The 21,564-nt window shown below is 38.6% G+C and overlaps 1 protein-coding gene across 4 annotated transcripts in view; it reads left to right on the top strand.

The window, feature by feature from the left end:
• The window catches only part of SPTLC2 (serine palmitoyltransferase long chain base subunit 2), a 73,797-nt gene that overhangs the window by 7,749 nt on the left and 44,484 nt on the right, over positions 1 to 21,564 (top strand). For 3 of the 4 annotated variants that reach the window (XM_074824829.1, XM_074824833.1, XM_074824830.1), the window contains exons 2-7: positions 3,374 to 3,568; positions 11,690 to 11,844; positions 12,879 to 13,027; positions 13,357 to 13,481; positions 18,244 to 18,337; positions 20,952 to 21,057. In XM_074824829.1, coding sequence (XP_074680930.1) covers positions 3,374 to 3,568; positions 11,690 to 11,844; positions 12,879 to 13,027; positions 13,357 to 13,481; positions 18,244 to 18,337; positions 20,952 to 21,057 — 824 coding nt within the window. Of the gene's footprint in view, positions 1 to 418; positions 458 to 3,373; positions 3,569 to 11,689; positions 11,845 to 12,878; positions 13,028 to 13,356; positions 13,482 to 18,243; positions 18,338 to 20,951; positions 21,058 to 21,564 lie in introns of those variants that run through there. The other variant, XM_074824832.1, reaches the window with a different exon arrangement.

Here is a 21,564-nt window from a genome sequence, read left to right as displayed (position 1 = left end):
GTTGAGTGTGCTTTTGCTGCATGTGCATCCATCCACAATACCATCCTCTGCCTGTACTGGACATGCTATCATGCTACTCATAATGCTTCTAATTTGCAGGATGAACTAAATCTTGTCAGTTTTGTAATGTAATGTCTTGAGAATTGGAACTGTTTGTAACCAGGCTGGCGAGATGATTATAGTCAGACTCACTGATATGTAGACCAGTGCAGTCCTTTCTAGCTGTAGCTCTATGATGCTGCTGCTCAGTAACTGTTACAATACTGCTTTGTGATTTGTTTCCCCAAGAGCTTGGCCCAAACACAGTCATTACCTGTGGCTGATTCAGAATGCCATCTCTTTGCTGCCTTCTGTAACCAACTGGGTGGTGCTCTTTGGTTTTTCTTCTGCAGTTGAGAATCTTAATGCGATGGTGCTCTTCTGTGTGCATGCGGTCTGGGCAGTACAGGAGATGTTGGTGAGCATACACCTGCTTTTTTGAACTACACGCTTAGGTGAACGGTGACTTTTCATTGTAGTCTCCACTTAGATATGCAGTATATTCTAGTTCAAAGGTCATGGCTCACTTTGTTATCATAAGACTTGTGAAATCATAAAAGTGTTAATCTTGCATGCTTTTTTTCCCCCCCGAGAAAATGAAGTGAATCACTAAGCTGTAGCCACCTTCTTTCTTGGTCTCTGGAACAGAAGTTGCTGCTCTTTGGCAGCAGGCTTGGAGCTTTCAGCATGTAAGCCTTCATTTGAAGGCTAATGTGTGGATTCATAAGGCATTCTTGGAAAAACAAATAGGCTTGTATCTAAAATGTGACTACAAATTCTCTTCTATAGGCAATTCTAGAGTGTATTTATGGTCATTGTATGCTTCATGAGAAGTCTGTGAATTTCATTCAGAGTATTTCTTTAATGTTTAATTCAGATAGGATAGCATAGAAGCTTCTCAGCTTATGTGGTAGCTGACATGAGAGTACGAGGACATATAAGCACATTGGTAGAACACTGGAAGGTGAAATTGATTGAAGTATGTTTTGAACCAATACAGGTATTCCCAAAAGGGCCTTTCTCTGTGAAATGTTGGTTTTGACCATGTGGAATAACTTCTTTAATTTTAGCATTTGTCACAAGCAGAGGCACCTCTAAAGACCTGGGAAAATATTAGCATGCTTTTATTCTGATTAAAATTGTGTATAGGTTTGGGGTTGTTGGTTTGGGGTTTTTTTGGTGCATGATCCTTCTCAGATCTGAATGCAGTAAAATTCTATGGCTTTGTGAATTGAAATTCAACTTAAGCCACCACTGTCTGCAGTATGCGTTTAAAACTACTTCTGTATTAAACTGGCCTCAAAGTGCTGCAAGCTAGCTATCTGCATCTGGGGTAAATGTTCCTGCTAAAAGAGAATTTCCTACTCTGTCTTTGCTGGTTTGTTTCCACACTTGCACCAGTTCTAAAGTCCCTGCAACTACGGTGACCAAATCAAGGATTTGCTCTGCTTTAAACTTTGTTCTGGATTTCTGTGTCTGTAAAAGGGAGGAGGTAGAAATGAGTATCAGGAAGAAGGTGCTGGTGCAATTTATACCCAATGACTGCATAGCTATAGCATAATTGTATCCTAAGAGCAGACCCTTGCATCTGAAAAATTACTTTCAAGATATTAATGCCAGGCTTGAAATACAGACTTGCTCCAGCACCTGAGATGAACAGGTGTCACTTTCCAAATAATGCAGTGTCTGGTGACACCAGCAAGAATGTATGCCTTTGTTGATTCATCAGCTGTTACAGAGGTTAGTACAACTCTGGCTTCCTTTCCCATATAATAGTACAGGTGCCATAGGTGAATAACTGGTTTTATTATGTCTGCTGGCTCCCATCCCTCATTAATTATTTGCTGTTGTCCTTTTTTGGTGTATTTAGGATCAACCTCTTTCCTAGGTGCTGATGTTTCTTTGACTAGAATGTTTTAAAAAATACATTTCTTATTATATCTGGCTATATGCTACAATTTGAGTACAGTCCAGAGAAATTTGAGCAGCGTACTAGATACATCCTCATCCTAGCCTTCTTTTCAGTGTGTTGTTGTTAATAATTTAGGCATTTATTGAAATGTATTATCTTGGTTTCCTCCTTCTAGCTGCTCCCATGCACATCTGGCAACATCCTTCATAATAGATTTGCATACCAGAGTTACAGAATTGTATGCCAATCTTAATCTGTTTAGATTACCTAATAGGCTGTAATTTCCCTAAACCTAGGAGTACTGGGAAAAATAAATCTATTCTGCAAGGAGTAAGACTTGTCACCTTTGATGCTACAGGTAGGGGATTTATGTCTTGGAGAGTGTTCTTTCACATGTATCTGTTCTGTTATAGGGTAGCTGTTCTATAACTTTTAGGAATACAGATAACAATTTGCATCTAATTGCGGGGTTTCTGTGTTTTGATACATTGACTTCTGAGATCTGATCTTTAACTTAGTTCTTTGAACAAGTAGTCTAGTTAAAACCATGACCTTTTTCCCCTCAGTGTTATGTTGAGTGAGCCCTTGCCTTGTAGCTGTGGAGTTTTTCTGTAACAGTCACAAATATTAAGTATTACAGTAATCGTATTTGAGATGGAGATGCACATGTATTATACAGCTAGTCATGCTCTTATCTTCAAGAGATGGTATGTAAGTAGCAAGATGACTTTTAGTGTGGATTTTATGCAGAAAGCCTTGCTTTGTTCTGTGTGCTGACATATATGCAATGTTGAAACTGTGTATACAATGACTTTTTTGTCTGTGGTGTCATGTCCACCTCATGGATGAGTACAGTGTTTACGTCAGCATCTTTAGGCTAACAGCTATGGAGACACAGAGATTATGCTTGTTTTGTTACGGTAATATAGGCTTCCAAAGTTGAGTCTATTTTGATATTTTCTAGTTACTTTTTCAGTTCGCATAATCCTGAGAATACACTGTTTAGATTAATAAAGCTATTCATTTCTATTTTGTTTTTCCCTGTAGTGAGCCTGGGAAGCTTCACTGTTCTTTTCTTTGTGCCTACGTAGTTTTTGGTGAAGGGGGAAGGCAGTTTCTTCATTTTGGTTGGCCTGGATGTAAGCAATGCTCTCTATGTAGCTTCACAAGCTGAAGAACATTAATGGGATGTTAAACTGCACTAAATTGGTAACTGTGACTGGTTATATCAACAACTTACCAACCTCGTATATGAAGACTGACAGTATTTATCAGTAATGGCTGAACCTAGCTGGAAGTACTTTGAGCTAGGCGATGCAGAGCTTATAGCTGATTGGAGGGCCAGGGACTACTCTGAAATGCCTATCTGCCTTTTCTTGAATGAATAGCTCACAACTGCCTCTCTTTAAATTTTTACTATAGCTAAATCATATTGTGCACAATGGAGGATTATACAAAAGGCCTTTCAATGAAGCTTTTGAAGAAACACCAATGCTGGTTGCTGTGCTGACCTACGTAGGCTATGGCGTTCTCACTCTCTTTGGATATCTGCGAGATTTCATGCGGCAGTGGAAGATTGAGAAGTGTCAAAATGCAACAGAAAGAGAAGAACAAAAGGTAACCACTGGGAAATAATGGTCAGTGGGAAATAATGTGGTTGAGGTTATAGCTTGAGCATTTCTTTAGGGAGCAGTGTTTCATGTTTTCTGCTGTTTTTCTTGTCTTCTGAATGCCCCAAATATTATGCTAGTACTGCTGTGTCATTAAACAAAATGTTTCTTTTAGTTGGGTTATTTTTTGGTGGAGCAGTTCCCTCATCTGGTTCACTGCAAAGCTGCAAAACAGTTACATCAACATTCTGAGAGATGCCCCAGCTGCAGAAACAAGGGTTTCAGGGAGCAAGACTGCATATGCCAGCATCAGCAGTTAAAGAAATGCTTATCCAAGGATCTGGTTTGAGTTTGACAGCAGTGGGAGGCTTTCTGATGCTGCTCTGGTGACTGTGTTTTGATTTGGAAGCATGCAGTTAATTCTCTTTAGCCTAAGCAGTTGCAAAGAAAAGCTTGTGAATGAGAACCAGAGCACAAGCTGGATGACTTCAAATTCATCTGGAGTCCAGAACGCTAGCAGGTTAGCTGGTGAGTAATCTGAGGTACTGACCCCTGGCTCACAGCAAGTAAAAAAAATTGATTCATAATAAGACCTATTCACAAAAGCTGCTATTACCAGATGAAAAATCTTGTCTGCTTCAGCAGTTAGTCTGGAATAGATAATCCTAATTTTCAGTAGTTGTAAAATATTTTTAGAGGCCTTTATGCCCCATAGGAATAAATTACTATTAAGAAAGCTACTGTTTAAACTTGCAGTTCGCAAGCTATTTCCTGCTAACTCTTAGTGTGAGCCCTCTTAGCACAGTGAATACCAGTGAGATTTGCTCTAAAGGTGGAATGAATTGGCTTACTCTTGCTGATTGGGGTTCTGGTTTTCTCAACTGCTTTGGGGAGCCAGTCTGGCTTATAAAATGTTAAGGGAGTTTGTTTTCCAGTTGCTGGTTTCTGGTTCTCTGTGCAGCCACACAAACAGTTGACTAGCAGAAAATAGGGAGGGTGGGAAGGACATCTTACTAATACAAACAAATAATCAAGGGTGGGAGGGGGAAGAAGAAGGAAGGCTTCATTGGAGGCTTTTTTTGGAGGCAGCACTGGAGTAAAGTGCATGTCATTTTATGGTCGATTAGCTAAGATGCAGTATAATAATCAATGCCTAAAATTACTTCACAGTAGCTTCTTTGTGTGAGCACTGTGAGGTAGAATTAAGCTGATTCATAGTAAGGCACTTAATTCCAAAATAGAAACATTCTCATAGGAGTTTAATGAGTAATAGGTATTTTGGTTAAATACGTATTTATTTGGTTAAAAGTACAGGAGTTTAAATTTACACTATTTCCACAACTGACTTCTGGAATCTGGAAGTGAGAATCTTGGATCTCTTTTAACAGTTACAATATCTGAATGAGGATTGCTGGCTAAATCTCACCTTGAAACATGATGTGTTCATTAATGGCATTTGAGCTACTCTGGTTTGTGTCACCTGAGAACATGACACCCTTGTTTTTTCTGTGTATAAACTAGAAGTTGATGCAGAAGAGAACAGTCAAACAGTTGCGGAAAACTACCAAGACATTAGAATAAAGGTTTAAATATTGGTCTGTACTCATGGTACTTGAGGATTATAAAAGGGTAACTGAAGTGTTGGTGCAGTTACTCTATAATGTAGTTGTTATATTTCTGTTACACAGTTTTTGTGAAATGCTTGTTCCGATACCAGTATGTAAGGTGCAAGACTGCTTACAGTAGTCCTTTTCTGTGGGGAGCAGTCATGATTTTTACATGAGAATGTACAAAAGGAGGACCTTGGGCAGTAGATCTGATTAGGCTCTCAGTAAAGACTGTCACAGAGGATGTTGAAGCACAGAGTTTGTTAGAAACTGATTATCCTAGTTCTAAAAAAAATTTAGCCTTGAAATTTTTTGTAAATTAGCATTGCATCTTACCCTGAAACACATTTGCTTAGCAAGTATACTTCCTGGACAGATGAATTGAAATCTTTTGAGTTTGTGTGTTGGTAATGGCTTGCAGGGAAGAGATGCACGTATTCTGGTTTTGTTTTGTATGTAGGATGTCTGTGGATGGAGCTAGTAAGAAGTGCCAGTGAGTATTACGTAAGAATGAAAAATAGGAAATCCTGTTTTTTTGGTGTTGAAGAAATCTCAGCCTAGTGTACTTCTCCAAATCACATTTGTAATGTTTAGGTTGGAATAGCTGTTTCCGATATTGGACAAATAGAAAAGTGATCATGTGAGGTCTAGAACATACAGTACTTATCCTCACACTTTGCTGCTTTAAGCTTTGCTTGCCTTTAAATGAATTGATGAGAGCATGTTGCAGTGTATCTAGTGTGGGAGCCAGCTTTTATTTTGATACTGGGGGATGCTCAATGACTTGTTTTGAAACAGTTTCTCATGATTTTCAAATATTTGAATCTATCAAGCTACTGGCTGACAGCCCGATCATATTTTGGTAAGGGGATGCAGATACCAGTGCACAGAAAAGGCTTGAAACACCTGCTTTTTTTTAATTAAGATATGCAAATTGGAGGAGCCCTGCGGTTAACCTGGGGTAATTTCTGGCAGATTGGTGACCTCTGAGTGGAAAGTAATGTTTTTATTTAAATTCTAAAAAGCCAGCTAGAGGGTTATGATCTTCTTAAGTATCAAGCAAAACGGCTTTAGCTTTTTGAAATAGCTCATAATTGCTTAAGTGAAAAGTTCAAAGCAATGGCAGTGGGAGTAGCTGTGGAGCTGAACAGTGTGTGAGCAAAACAAAATTACCTAGTGCAAGGAAGTGTTTCCTAAAGGGATGAATGAACTTGTCCTGAAAGCCATGGAATTGAGGTATGTGGATTTTCTGTGCTGTGTTTCTGAAGGTGATTACAGTTAAAAGTGTAACATAAACTTAGGTCCAAAATGTAGTAATAAAAACAAACACAAAAAAAAAGCCACTTTCAGTTTTAGTGTGTTTTGGAAGAGCAATTTATTTAAGTAGAGCAAAACCCTCCTTAAATTGTCACTTCATATTGTAATCTTAGTCTGTGCATCAGAATAGGAACCAAAAGTGATCAAACTAATGTAAAGAGCAGGCTTTCCACCAGGTCTATATTGGGACGGTCTCTGACAGTGGGTAAGTTCTTTGGAATTTTAGAGCCTTGCATTGAAACTATTGATTCCAGGAAAACTTAATATTCACTCACTGCTGGAATACAGAAGGGGAAAGGGGACAGGCTTTGCTGGTTCTGATTTCCAGGAAATACTCTGATGGGTTTGGCTTTGTTTAAAATATAACCAGCCAGGCTTTTCCTGGAAACCAGTGTTATGTAGCACATCCTCTCTGAAGCATTATCAGTCTATTTTAGGCATGGGTAAGCAGAAACTTTAACAATTCTCAATTACCCTGGAATCAATTTATGCATACCCAATTTAATGTAATGTCTGGTCATACAACGTAGTTAAATCTGCAAAATGCTTGTAGGACTTTTTTAGGCAGGATGAATATCACTTTTACCGTTATTCCGGTCTGATTTGCCTGTTGATTGCCTTGTACTTTGTATATGGGAGCAACTGTGCAAATGGGGCCAGTAACACTCTAACATACTTCTTCATGCTCAGTAGCTTGCCCAGTTAGAACATGTTTCTAGCATCTGGGGTTTTCAAACACTTGTTCACAGGAACTGAGCTGTAGGAGTATCTCAGGGGCAGTAAACTGGAGTCTTTTGCTCAACATTGTCTTAGAATCTGTATAGCTCATCAGAGGCCTCCTGATGGTATAAAGGCTATCCACAGTTATTGCTCCACTTTTTCTTGACTCATATAGCAGTGAGATGGAACTAGTCTTTCTGCTTCCTTTTAGAAGCCTGAAATTTATTGCAGTTGTGTACTAGATTTCTGTTCAGAGTCAGTTTTGTATTATCAGGGAATCCATGATGTGAATTGCAGATAAGCCCAACTGGTGCTCGTGGCACCATTTATTAGCTTAGGTGCAACACTGTGAAAAATTGGCTCTAAAAGCAGCATAATTACTGTATTTGCATGTCACTGTGCCCCAAGCTAATGATTACAAAGCTCTCATTATGACCTTCACTTGTTGTAGTGTTAATTTACAGTATGATGAAATCTTGGATTCCCAAATCACTTATGCTGAAGTGCTGCACCCGGAGGGATGTTTCACTCTTTCTTGAAATTGCTATGCCTTTCAGGCTTCTGGGAGACCACTAGTACTTAAGTTTCTTCATCAAGTATCGCCTTACTAATTGGGGATGTGTTCTAGGCTTAAATCGACAGGAATGGAGCTGTTTGTGATTCCTTGGTTCCATGTTTATATGAATTCAAATGAAAGAACATGCTGCGTTTGCTTCCTCCTTTGGCCACAGTATAACCTTTGCAGTTGTTTGACTGTGGTTACTCTGAAGATTGCTCAAAGAATCAACTCACTTCTAGTTATCTTTTTCCTCCAAATGAAGCTGTTCCATCTCAAGCTGATATTCTTAGGGCTGTTATGGCTAGAATTGTTGGATCTGAAATAGGATGAGAACTTAATAGAAAAATAACAATAAGCTCTGAAGGCCATTTAAAGGTGACAGTGATTGCTTCCAGCAGTAAGACACTGTTGCAGCACAGCACTGTGGCTGCACGTGCTGACAATTTGAAATAGTATGGATTGACAGATTTCATACCCCCTCCCTCCCCAAATGTTTTTTCTTGGTTCAAAGATTGAAAACGTTTAATTTCCATGAGGAATTCAAGTGGTCTTTTTGGTGTACTGTCCTTTCTTAACTCTCCATCTGAAATGCCACACTGTAGAAAGATGGCAGGGGAGGAGTGGTGGTGGGACACAGATGACACAAACAAAAAAGCCAAAGCCCAAACCAACCAGACAAGCCATCTGGTCCTGTATACCAGCTCCAAAAGAGGGTTCTCGGACTCCAAAAGTGAATTTATAAAGGCACGATATCCCTACCATTTCTCTTTCTTGTGTTCTCAGATGCATGGGTCATGAGAACCTCTTGGCAGGGTTAGGATTACTGAGGAAATAGACAATCCAGTTTTCATTTATGCAAAAATAACACTTCCTGCCTGTCCTACTCCAAGGAACCTTCTCATAAGAGCTAGCTGAGGGTGTCTTATTGAGGGGGTGTGGGATGGACAACAAAGGGGCTGGTATTAAATTGATGCCTCATTTAGAGCCTTTTGTTATAATCTTGCAGCTTGGTACCCCCAAAAACTAAGGCTAGTGTCCCGGTTTAGACCTTAATTCCCTTACTCATTTGTTCCTTGAAATCTTGTTGACTTTTAAGACACCTTTTTTCCTTATAATCCATTAGGTTCATAGAACTTCTCTACTTCCCATTTAAATCAATTTAAACTTAGTTATGCGGTTGACTTGCAAGATCATACTTGTGTTGTGTATCTTGGTGGTGTCAACCTGTTGTGGATGATTGTCTTTATCTCACCAGTTGAGCTTGTTACTCTTCCTGCTTTGTCATCTTGGGTTTCAAAATAAAATATGCTCTATCTGGTCAGTAATCTGAGGTAAGATTGGACTGTATCAACCCAGGCATATCTGCTTGAGTTGGTATAATGACTCATTTCCAGCCTCTGATCCTAGCCAAGAATCTTGGCTAAAATCTCTGTTGTTTCCTGGGTCGCATAGTGCGCTTCAATAACTACTGCAAAGCTGAAGTCTCATGTAAAGATAGTTAAGAGGAGTTAAAAATGCTTAAAAGGATCTCGGTAGATTATAGTTAGATGTAACAAGGCCCTCAAGTATCGATCTTCTGATGTGCCAGAGGTTTTTCTTATCTTCTCAGTACCTCCACCCTTCTACAAATGATGTTACAGAGAGTTTCAGACACTTGTAGATAATTATTTCAATTTTGTGTCATGAATCGGGATCTTGTTAGTATATTCCTACAAGTACTCTCATGCATATCACCACTTTGTAAGAGTACAGTAGCTGTGTAACTTTTCACATATGAAGGAAGCTCTTGAATGCATTTGTCAACACCAAGATGTTTTTCTCCATTGTAAAAGTGACCAGTTTTAGTGATTCAGCCTGGAACAATGTGAGACACTGAAGTCAAGGAAGGATAGAGCTGTGTAGCTACTTCAGGAAACGAATGCTTTTCTAGGGGATTACAGCTTTGTGTTAGCTGACCTACTACCCCTATTAACCTCCCTTGACAAAGAGCCTTCAGAGAAGGCCTGGTGCATGTGAAATAATGCAAAACTATACTTAAGTAGAGGAACACAGAAGAACTAATTGCCCTCTGTGCATCTTAGCTCTTGGAAATCTTGTTCCCACTATCTGTCTTTGCTGAGAAAGGACATACTTGTGTTTCCCTGGAGAAGTGATCACTGGCTCATTTTGCTTTGTTTTTCCATAGTCAAAATGATGAAAACTAGTATCTTTCTGCCTTTTTGGCATGTCATTATGCACAGGCAAATCAAAAAGGGTTTACAGGCAACTGTGTCTGCTTAGAAGTTGGCCCTTTTGGGCTCCATCTTTCCTGTGCAGCTGTTGGTAGGAGGATGCAAAGGGGTGGATCTAGATGTTTCTTTTACTCCAAACTGAAAGGACAGGGTTGTTAAATCATTAAAATAGGAAGGTAAAGAAAAAAGTACTCTTCTTGCCATTGAGCATTGTAAGTAAAAGCTTGTCAGTGTCCATTTGTTTGCGTTGTTATTAAAAAGCTGGCATAAACGCTCCCAGTTTTGCTTCAGTGGTACAAACATCAGGCACCATAATACTGGGTCAGACAGATATTCTGTCTTACCCTGTCACCAAAAATAAAATGCTCCTCACCATGTTTGCATTTCTCTTGTGAAAAACAGGAAGCAATGCTGTGCTGGCTCTTACATTTGTCATAAATTCTACTTTTTCCTTTTGTAGATTTTTAAAAAGTTTTTTTTTTTTTCCTTTCATCAGTAGCAAATAAATTATGCATTCTTATCACTACTAAATGTTAAACTTCCTTTTAATTGAATAGTAATAAAGAAACCTCATTAGTTTGGAGCATTTTAAGTAGGCCAGAAAAAAACATTCTTGAGCGTTCAGATGTCCTTGCTGTCACAGTTAGTTTGACATTCTTGTGTGCTATCCATTCAAGACAGTCACTTACTTTTCCTGAAGAATGTTGGAAGGGAAGCTAGAATTCAGGAAATGCTCATGCAAAGAAATCCTGTGGGACTTAAATGCTGATAAGCTGTGCAGAAGAGAGGTGCTATAATGTAACTTAATAGCTTGGATTCAGAACAAAACATAGTGGAAAGTTCTAGTGGCAACTTCTGTAATGAGGCTAGTGCTGCTATATTAAATGCATTTCTTATGTACAGAATAAAATATGTCAGAGTACCTCAGTTTACAAATTCTTCATGTGTTCAGTAGAGCAATGCATACTGTTCGGTGCCAAAAAGCAACTGCATGTTCCCTTGCTCTGCTTAACTCTGAAGGCTGAATACAAATCTCTTGCAAAGACTATATGCCCATGCATTTCATGAAGGGGGTTATTTTATGTTTCAAGAGACGTGCTTTCTTCAACTACCCAGCAACAACTGGAAAGAGAGCCAAGGTATTTCAAGTCCCATTTGAGTTCAGAGAACAAGACCTCATTGTGTCATTAGGATCTCCCAATTCAGTTTCTGTGTTCCTTTGAGCACTCCCTCTCCTATACGTTAGAATTCATTGAGGGTTTCTAACTTGAAGCGTGTCCTAATGCCGCGATTGTTTTTTCTAGTTGTGGTTGATGGCTTTTAGATTCTATGAGGTACTTAAGTTATATACAAATAAGCACCTGCTGTTGAGGAAATCTTGGGGGTGTGGTAGATTTGCAGGTCAAAAAATTTGGAAATCCCATCTAACAGATTAATTTCTTCAGTTTTGCTGCTGTCTCACCTTCAAATAATTTTGCACTAGCACAGATTTCCAGGATTAAAAACACTTTGGGAGGAACTGGTTTCAGGACTTGTGATGAAGAACTCTTTAACTTTTTCTTGAGTCTTCTTGATACTTTTTTTTTTTCGTTTATAAATTACAGTCAAATGACAGAAACAATTTATTCTTCTTATTCCTAATTTCCTGTAATAAGTATTTTCGTTTTACGTTGAGTGCTTTTGATATGTTTCAGGACTTTGTCCCATTGTACCAGGACTTTGAAAATTTCTACAACAGAAACCTCTATATGCGCATTCGGGACAGTTGGAACCGTCCAATCTGCAGTGTGCCAGGGGCCAAAGTGGACATGATGGAGAGAGTTTCCCATGACTATAACTGGACGTTCACGTGAGTCAAAATTGAAGAAAAGGCTTCCAACAACTATCTTTAAGTAGAGGGCCTATAAGAGCAAGCTGCAGGCTGTGAGGTTAAAGGAGCAGTGAATCGTGTTTGTTTTGAGCTTTCCAGTGGCTTGAATCGATGAACTTTGCTATTTTGAAACACATCTGGCCACCAAGGTGATTATGTATAATCTTTTGGCTACTTACTAAGGCTCCTGACTGTGTTAAGATTTCATGGGCCTATAATAAAATGAATCCTTTTGTGTGTGATGATCAGAACCTGGAGTAGATACTTTGGATTGCACTACATGTGACTTTGTGTTGATTTAGAATCAGTCCTGACACTTGAAGTAAACTTTGCTGCCTGAAACTGAATTTAACATGATTGTTTTGAGTCAGAACTCAGGTACTCTGTAGAAGCAAAATCAGAAATGTAAGGACAAGGATTTTTACAAATTGGAAACAACATATCACAAGTTTGATGAAGAGGTTTGCAGCACAGTGTTTGGTGAAACTAGTCATGTCTCTCCTTGACTTTCAAGGGCAAAATAATTAAAACTTTTTTCCTGCTAAACTTCTTCCTTAATCTCCTTATCACGTATTGTTAGCACAGCAGTGCCAGATGTGTTTCCTTTCTATGGTTAGAGGATATCCTGCTTGAGGGGCTGCCAAGTTAATTGATCTAGAGATCTTATTTTGTAATTGAAAAGGAAGTTGTATGTGTCTGGGATGGAGAGAGTATATGTCAGAGAAACAACAAATGGCTTGAGAAGGCTCAAGCAATTTTAGATATGATAGCAAATTCACCTTTCATGTAAACCCTTCTGGGAACTAGTTTGAGACCATAAGATAGTGGAAGCATCTTTTTCACTGATCATTTCAGTTGGATGATGAGTGGCAGTACTGAAATAATTGAATGGTTGGTTCTATTGATTTTTAACATTTCATTGTGTATTCTAGGAAACTGAAATAAGAATCTTCTGGTGTAGTTAATTGTTTTGATAGTGGGTGTCCTAACTTTTGGTGTTTTAAAAAACACAGGTACACAGGAAGAGTGATAAAGGACATTATTAATATGGGTTCCTACAACTACCTTGGATTTGCACAGAAGGCTGGGACTTGCCAAGAAGCAGCAGCTAAAGTTCTGTCCCAGTACGGAGCTGGGGTGTGCAGCACTAGACAGGAGATGGGTAAGTTGGAGCAAGATAGGATGTTTCCTGAATGTATGTTTCGAAGTCTGTAATCTGATTGCAGATCTTTGAAACATTACTTGTTCCAGCTTTTGAACTTTAGATGAATCAATAAAGAAGACTTTACTTTAGTGAAGACAAATTGATCTGCTGCGTTTAGTTTACATGGAACAACAGTTGACTCGCTTCTGTTTTCACATTTTTTTTTTTTCAGTATTCCCTTATGGGCCTTTAAATAAAAAGCGGCTTGGTTGGTGGAAATTCTCATAGAATATAGCAATAGTGAAAGCTTCTTCTCACTCTGAATTTCTCATTTGTTTTGTGTGCAGGAAACTTGGACAAACATGAGGAGCTGGAAAAGCTAGTTGCCAGGTTCCTAGGTGTAGAATCTGCAATGGCATATGGAATGGGCTTTGCAACCAACTCTATGAACATTCCTGCTTTAGTTGGCAAGGTATGCCTTAAGTCACTGGCAAAAGCTTATCTAACAGATACTGCTGGTACTGCTGGTTGGGTTTTCTAAAAGTTACTTGTCTGGTTTTGTTTTTCTTCAGTGGCAACCCCTGCAGATACTCCCTATAGGTCACAGCATGCATCTCTAACTTTGCAAAAATCTTTCTGGGAAACAGCATCCATGGGACCAGTAAGAGTCCAGATCTTGCCCTCTTTCTGGGAGAGAGTCTAGTGTGTTAAGGCTTGCTTCCTCAGGCTACTGATTAGTGTATGAAATGGTGGCTGATTAACAAGCTGATTGGCTGAAGGTATTTTGATGTTCTTGAGACACTAAGAGGTGACTGTCTCAGTGGACCACACAGATAAGCTGAATTGCATGTTGGTACATACAGAATTTATTATCTTTGAGCGACAGCTGAAAAGTTCTTCCTCTGAAGGAAGGAAGGAGCAAAATCCTAGTAGAAAAGCTATTTGAGAGAAACAAGATCAAATGTAAAGACTGATTATGTCTACTGTGTGCCCCATAAAACAGTACACGATGCAGCCTGAGTGTCCTGCATCTCAAACTGTGTTTTCTTTAGTTACTGGAAAATGAAATGGAAGAGAGCTCTTTGTTTGCATCTTCTGATGTAAAATATATGTTCTCTTAGCTCCTACTTAGAGTAAAATAGTGCAAGTACTGGAACTGTTTTTTCTTTTTGAAAACGATTCACTGTTAGCCTAATACTACTAGCCTATTGGAATTCTTTGTCCCTGTGTAGTGAATTATTTCCCCGTTATTCCATTTATTTATTTTTGCACTTCTTGAGCTCGCTTTGTGAATTTTTCTACTTGTGTATCTACAGATTATAAAATTACTGCCTTGTTCTTCCCAGCAACTTCTGGTGAATCTCTTCTTGACTAGCTGTAGTGTCTTCCCCTGTGCTGTTTTATTTGTAACAATGAGGCAGCACTGTCTACATAATGTCTCTTTCTTTTGGTCTGTTAAGTTGTAAATATCAGATGTTTTCCATAATAAAAGACATTTTTGAGTCCAGTGTGGAGAGAAATTCAGTGCTTCAAATCTAGTCTTTCTAGAGTCAAATAGCTCTGTAGTGCTATGATTTTGAACAACATATGTTACTCCTGACATATTTTTTACTTCCATTTTTCTGCTCTTTGTCTTTCCACATATCCCTGATTTTTCTCTTCAACAGAAAAATGATTCATGATTTCTGTGAGACCTTTTGGATTTGGAACACACATGGTCAGATACATTTAAGTAGATTTCTGTCTTTTGTAAGTTAGTACAAATTGCCAATTACTATAAATATACTCAATCTTTCTGTGTATGTGGATCCCACTGTATATCTTTAATACCCTATGAAAATACCCTTGAGACACCTTACTCAGCTCCTTAATTTTCACATTTGAACTTGGACAGTTTTTACAACCATTGAGAAAATCTGAACAGTAAATTCCGAGGCATTTAACATACCCGTTTTCATGCATATAACTTGCGCATTTACTAAACCAACTCTTTTCATAAATGGATACAGAAGTCTGTACTGTGTTAGTAATGAGCATACTTCGGTTTTTTGCACTTCAAATAAAGTAGGAAGAAGCTTCTGCCTCATAACACTAGAAGTGCCTCTATACTCAGGTGACTACTCCAAACAGAAAATGCTCTCTGAAGGAAAGAGTTCTTGTTGAATGAACCATTTCACAGTTCAGAATGTTCACTAAATGATTTTTTTTTTGGCTGCCTGAAGTTGCTTCTCATTGCACTTCTGATTTCTTCATTGTCTGCAAATAGGGACTCACATAAATCCTGAATTCTGGCACCACCCAGTACACAATTGGCTGTGTGTGCACAGCCTGTTTGGCAGTGCTTTCATAGGGTCTTCAGTAAAGCCCAGAGACTCCCATGTTTGGTTAAACTCTTGGGCTCTGATTTTTCTTACTACTGTTTGTGTCTCTATGCATGTCCTACATACATTTTCAGGTGCAAAGCTGCTTGGAACATGCATTTTTGGAGGTTTGGCAAATATAATCAGTAATGGCATCGGAATTTGGCCAAGAGTTTCTTTGACAGTCACTGATATGATTTGAAGCTAATCGTTATTTATATCATATATGGGCACCTCTATTGCAACTTAATTAGCTCAAAACACTAGCCACTGCAATAAAGTTACTCATGTATATGTAATACTGGACCACCTGTTCTGTTTTTGCTCTGTGGAATCCCTAAGCACTTGGTTTATGTTGCTACTGAATCCTCTTTTAATAGCAACAAATATGACTTGACTATCCTAGGATCCAACTCTACCCCATAATCTGATAAATGTTGGTCAGCAAAAGGAATTCAAAAGCTTCATCAGCATTACCAAGTTGATCTGTATTCACTATGCCTTGTTTTCAGCAGTTTCTGCTAAGCAGATGCTGAAAACAGGTATAGGTGGTGTATGCTGAAAGTTGTATTTGAGCAGTTAAAGCATCACTAAAAACAGGTCTTTCTGCACCTGGCAGCTCTCAGCAGGAGAGACCCGCTGTTGACAGACAAGCTGTTGGCTGCCTAGTACAGTCACTGCCAAATATGCTGAGTCTAGACCACAGATAACATGAGATTTGAGGATTACATAGTCAGAAGTTGTTATACCATTTGAGGCTAAGCTAGCCTCTGAAACTTGCCTGTTTTGGAGTAAGTGTCATTAATGTAGTTACTGTAAATAGCTAATAACAGCAGTCTGTACTGCCTTTAGCACAGAGCTTTTCATCATAGCTCTGGACTGACAGAGGTTAGATAATGGAGTTAGAGCAATGGTGCTTGAAGAATCTTTTTTTGATTGTAAGAAAATAAATTAATTTCCATGTATAGTTAGTTTGTGAAATTAAGTGCTCAGGACTGAATTACGCAATTCATGTATGCAGCATTTTGATAAAATGTGGCATGCACTTCAGTTTCTGTGTCTGCCTTTTAGGATGTAGTGGTAAGTATGATCTTCACTGGCATGTTTTTCCTGATATCAGTAGTGTGATCTCCAATTAGTGTTAGTCTTCTCCTGGATACTCTCTCAAATGTAAGTTTGCTGATAAATGCACCTGTAGTCTTACCATTGTAATAGCAGCACTCAGTTTTACATACGATCATCAGTGATTGCTGTGACTTCTTTGATCCTTTGCCCTCTCTCTAGTGGCAGACAATACAAGACTCTACTTCCTCTTCAGTTTTAAATTAATTTATTTTGTCTAATTGAATGTCCTCTTCTGTTACAGGGAGATGAAAAGAGGCTGTTCATCAATTTGTTAAATCTTCTTTCTCTACCGAAAACTCATACTTGTTTTTTATGAAGAAACTCCTTCTAGACTATTAATTTCTTCTTCCTCTTTTTTTAATCTTATCACTTTTCCTACTTCCTACCATTTAAGAAGGATACTAATACTGGATTATTATGTTCAGTTTTTCATACAGTAGTGTTTAACATGACCTCTGACATAGCGTACATACTCCTTGTCTGGTGTAGTAGTTCCAAAGAGCAAACGCTAGTTGGAGATTTCCATGCTTCTTATGCCAAAGTCTCTGAAATATGCAGTGTGAATCCTTGTAACAGCAGTCTGAACACTTGAGATTTAGTGCAGTTTCTGGGGAAAACCAGTCTTGAGCTTTCCCAGGATGTAGAATATTTCTAGGTACACTGCAATTCTAGTGCAAAATTTCCTTTATTGCGGAGAAAATACTGCTATTGTTTGTGACACTTCCTTGTGTAGGCAATGCTCTTCACAGTCCTTTCTAGTAACTCTCATTGCAGAGCAGAAATGTTCTTGATTCTTCATTCTACCAATTGTTAATAGAGAAACATAGAATGAGCATGTGTTTCATGTCAAATCCTCAGCATCTGGACACACTTTCTGGATTTTTAACTTAAAGTCACTTCTAGAATTGCGGAAGACTTGCATAGTAATTGGAGTGGGCCAAGGTTATTTAGAAATATTATTGCTGTCTTACAAACTAATCCTCCAGTATGCATTCCAGTAGTTCACAGCAATAACACCGTGACTGAATGTTCAGCATATCAGCGATTGACCTGTAATCATTGCTGCTCTCAAAACAGACTTATCCTGTTTTGGTAGTTGTCCAAGGACATATCTTGCCTCTTTTGAAAAAGCAAACAAAGTCAATCTAATGTTTAATGGCTTCAGAAAACTTCTCAATTTCACTCTACAATTTTGTTTTCCACTTCCTGTCTCTTGTATGTTACCTCTATCTATGAAGTACTTAATAGCTCTGTTCATTAAAGAAAATTAGTCCCTTTGGTAACACTGAGCACACATCGGTTTAGTCAGTAGTTACCTCCTAATGTAAGAAATAGTGCAACTTTGATAGGGTCTTTAATCTAGAACTTCGATTGCCTGTTTCCTAGCACCACTGTAGACTTGCTGAGTGAACTGCGGCCAGCTGCTCAGCTCTCTGTTTTAGCTGGCTGCATAGGAGGATGAGTACTAATCATCAGCATGAGATATTCAGGCAGATTCAGCTGCAGGGCTTCTGGAAAAAGTGAAACTTAAGTGGTTCTTTCAGTTAACAGCAGTTGTGTATTTTTATTTGCCATACTAAGGCTGCAAATTGTTTCCTAGCAAGTCTTGTGTGGACTTGCTGCTTTTATCTTGGAATTTTTTTTTTTTTTCTTAAATGATCTTTAAGCAGTTCAGAGCTGGAAGGTGTTATATGCTTGGCTGTGAAACATAACCTTTTCAATATCTTCCTCTTTCCCCTTCTAATTCAGGGCTGTCTGATTTTGAGTGATGAACTGAATCATGCATCACTAGTGCTCGGAGCAAGACTGTCAGGAGCAACTATTCGAATCTTTAAGCACAACAGTAAGTATCAGATGGTGGACTCTGCCTTTCTGCAGATGCTATAGATCAGATACAATCTCTTATATCTTCTCATAGTTAGAAATCCAATTTCATGTAAAGAAATCAATTGCTGGTTACATGAAAGGTCAGAAGACTGCTGCTACTGAGAATTTAATCATCCTGAGTTGGCTATTTTTGGTATGTTCAGTCTCAACTAATAACATTTTTATCCTGAAGCTGTTCCAGCTTACATCTGCATATGAAGAGGAACATGCTGCCCCTTGGCAGATATAGGTGCACTAGTGTTACTTGGATAGCTCAGCGTTATTGGACTATTTTAACAGTCCTTGTCACATAGTAATGCAATCTTGTAGTGGTCTGCATTACAATTTGGGGGATAGGAAAGTTTAATTTTAGGACCAGATGCTGATGTGATCTCACAGTAACAGAAGCTTACAAATGCAGGTGTCCTAGCTAAACTAGAGACCCATGTGTTGGTACAATGTAGTACAAAACACATTTTTGGGATGCGAAGCATAGATTAATTTCACTGAGTTACTTGCTTTAAGTATTTGTTTCCAAAATGCACGGAATTTTCACTTTGCTAGTTTCCGCTTCCTCCAAAGGAGGTATTTAAAATAACTTTCAAATTAAAAATACTTAGGGTTTCCTTCTCTTACTGAAAGAAGTACCTGGTTGTCCTTGATTAGTAAAACCACTACCTTCATTCTTCAGCTGCTCCTAATACTCTTTATAGTATTGATCTCTGAGATCATGATGACTCTTGCTCTCTTTGAAGTGTGTGGTAGTGACAGCAAAGCTTGGGTGGCTGCAGTTATTTTCCTTTCGTTATCCTACTTGATAGTGGATACTCTGCTGTGCTTATTGTTTCTTTTGTGTTCTCTCTTGTTTTCTGTCGCTTGAATGATTTTCTTTACAGAAGTGTAGAGCTTGCTCTAAAGCTTGCTCTAACATGATTTTTTGTTTGTTTTTCTTAAGTCTTCATAAATCTCGATTGCTAGGCAAGATCACAGAAGCTTTGCATTCAAATTCTGCATTTGTGTAGACATACTTCTGAACACTGCATCCAGTTTCAGAATTTGGAGAACACTGGTGACAAACAGTTCTGGGTATAAGGAGAAGGACTTAAACTCTGGTGTGATGAGAAAGAACAGATGATCTGTGGGAATGGGGTACAAACTAGCAATGGTGAGATTGGGGGATATTCTAGAAACCTTGTAGATGGTGGGGATCTATGAAAGAGAATGGAGTGGCAGATTAGAATCAGAAGGCAAAATGCAAGCAATGATCTTAGCCTGTCAAGATGATGTTCAATTCATAATTATGTATGTGTTCTCAATCCTACTCTTTTGTAATACTCTGTGGTGCCTTAGTTAACTTCATATTCCTGGGATGTTAATGGCTTCATATTCTGCTTTTTAGAAATTTGGGGGGGGGAGGAAAAAAAAAAGAAAATCCCCCTAAAAATCCTTGTTCAATGTTTTCTCTTTTTTTGTACCTCATTCTGCAGTTTGTCCTTTTTATTAAGATCAGACCTAGTTCCCAGTCTTTCCCTCTTTCTTGAGAGATCAAGAGCAGAAGTTTGTATTCCATTGTTCTCCCTAACTGCACTAAACTCATCCTTTCTTCCTTGAGAGATTTGTTGAAGGCAGGGACTCCACTGCTGACTTCATCTTTGTCTTTTTCTGAACATTAGCTATTTTTAACAGTCTATTAACTGACCTATTTTGCTGTATAATTTCTAGTCTAGTTCTAGTCCACAAGCTTCTCTCGCTGCTGCAACTGCCCTGCTGCTCCTTTGTGATTGATTGTGCTCTTTTTCATGCCCTAGTGTTTGCCCAATCTGTCTCTTGCTCAACACTTGAGCTTTTATGGTTTGATTACTCCCATCTCCATCCTTTCCTCAGTTTTTTTTTCAGGACTGATTTCATGTGTATATATTTGTTCACTATTAGTCAAGTCTCCTCGGATCATGTCGAGCATTCATAGCTAAAGCTAGTAAGGTTTCAGAATACATTGCTACTAATAACATCACCTGCCTAGTTTCTGATATGCTGGGCACTGTCTTCTTTCCTACACTGATGGTTTTTTCTTCCTTTTCTGTTTTTGATTTAGTAGTTTCCTGTTCCACACCTCCAGTCCCTTTAATTTTAAACAAAGTAATAAAAAAAGTACACTTGCTCCCCTTCTTGTCCTGCACTTTGGTCTATCTTCTACTTGTCTTTAGTTGATTATCCTTGAGCTCGCTTGTTCTTTTTTGAGTTATTTCTGTCCACAAGGACATGCTACCTAAATTGCTGCTGCTTTTCCTCACAATGAGATACATTCCTTTTTTATTTTTTTTCCTTTCTTCCTTGTTTGCTGTTTATGCCTAATGCCCTAACGTGTGCTTTTAGCTTAGGATGATGAAATTCTTCCTCGAAGTTCATACAGTCACCCATTCCCTTTAATCTCATCTGTGGGCCTGCAACTAGATGAAGCCCATGCTTATTGACTTATGTATGGTCCTCCACACTGGAGCAATTTGTGCATTTCTGGAGTATTGCTGTATAGTTATGTCAAAGCTCAAGCTAGTGGCTGTTTTGGTACCATTTAACAGTAATTTCTGGTGCAGATATGCAAAGCCTGGAGAAGCTGCTCAAAGATGCTATTGTGCATGGGCAACCTCGTACACGGAGGCCCTGGAAAAAAATTCTTATCTTGGTGGAAGGAATATACAGGTACAAACTATTCTTTATATTCCTAAGACCCTCCACATGAGATCAAGCTGCTTAGTATTTGGGTTCCTTTGCCAAATCAAACTGAATATTGTCACTTCATAGTTATTTCATTGATCTCATCTGCAAATTAAACTGAGCTATGTATGTTTCACATCCTGGACTTTCTGTTGCTAGTGCTGTAGCTGCACCTGGTGTTATCACAATGCTTCCCACATCCTGATTAGATTGTAAAAATTAATTAATCTCAAGTGAGTATTTACATCAGAGCTGAGGTCTTAAATTGCTTGTCCATTCCATTCTTTCTGTGCTCACTAGATGATGCTAGTGTGAATGGAATTGTGCAAATTGAATGTTCTTGCTGAGAGTGAGTAGGAGCATGTAGTAGGCTTAGCTGTGTTAAGCATTTAAATCATAGTTACTTTCAGCACAAAATGGGGCATTTTGGAGTGCTACCAATGAAAGCCTAGTCAGTTCTTAAACTTAAAAAGAACAGGTAAGTAGATGTCA

The sequence above is a fragment of the Strix aluco genome, chromosome 4 (assembly GCF_031877795.1).
Source record: "Strix aluco isolate bStrAlu1 chromosome 4, bStrAlu1.hap1, whole genome shotgun sequence".
Classification (NCBI taxonomy): Eukaryota; Metazoa; Chordata; class Aves; order Strigiformes; family Strigidae; genus Strix; species Strix aluco.
Note: the sequence above shows the minus strand (reverse complement) of the source record. Positions and strands in the feature narration are given on the sequence as shown.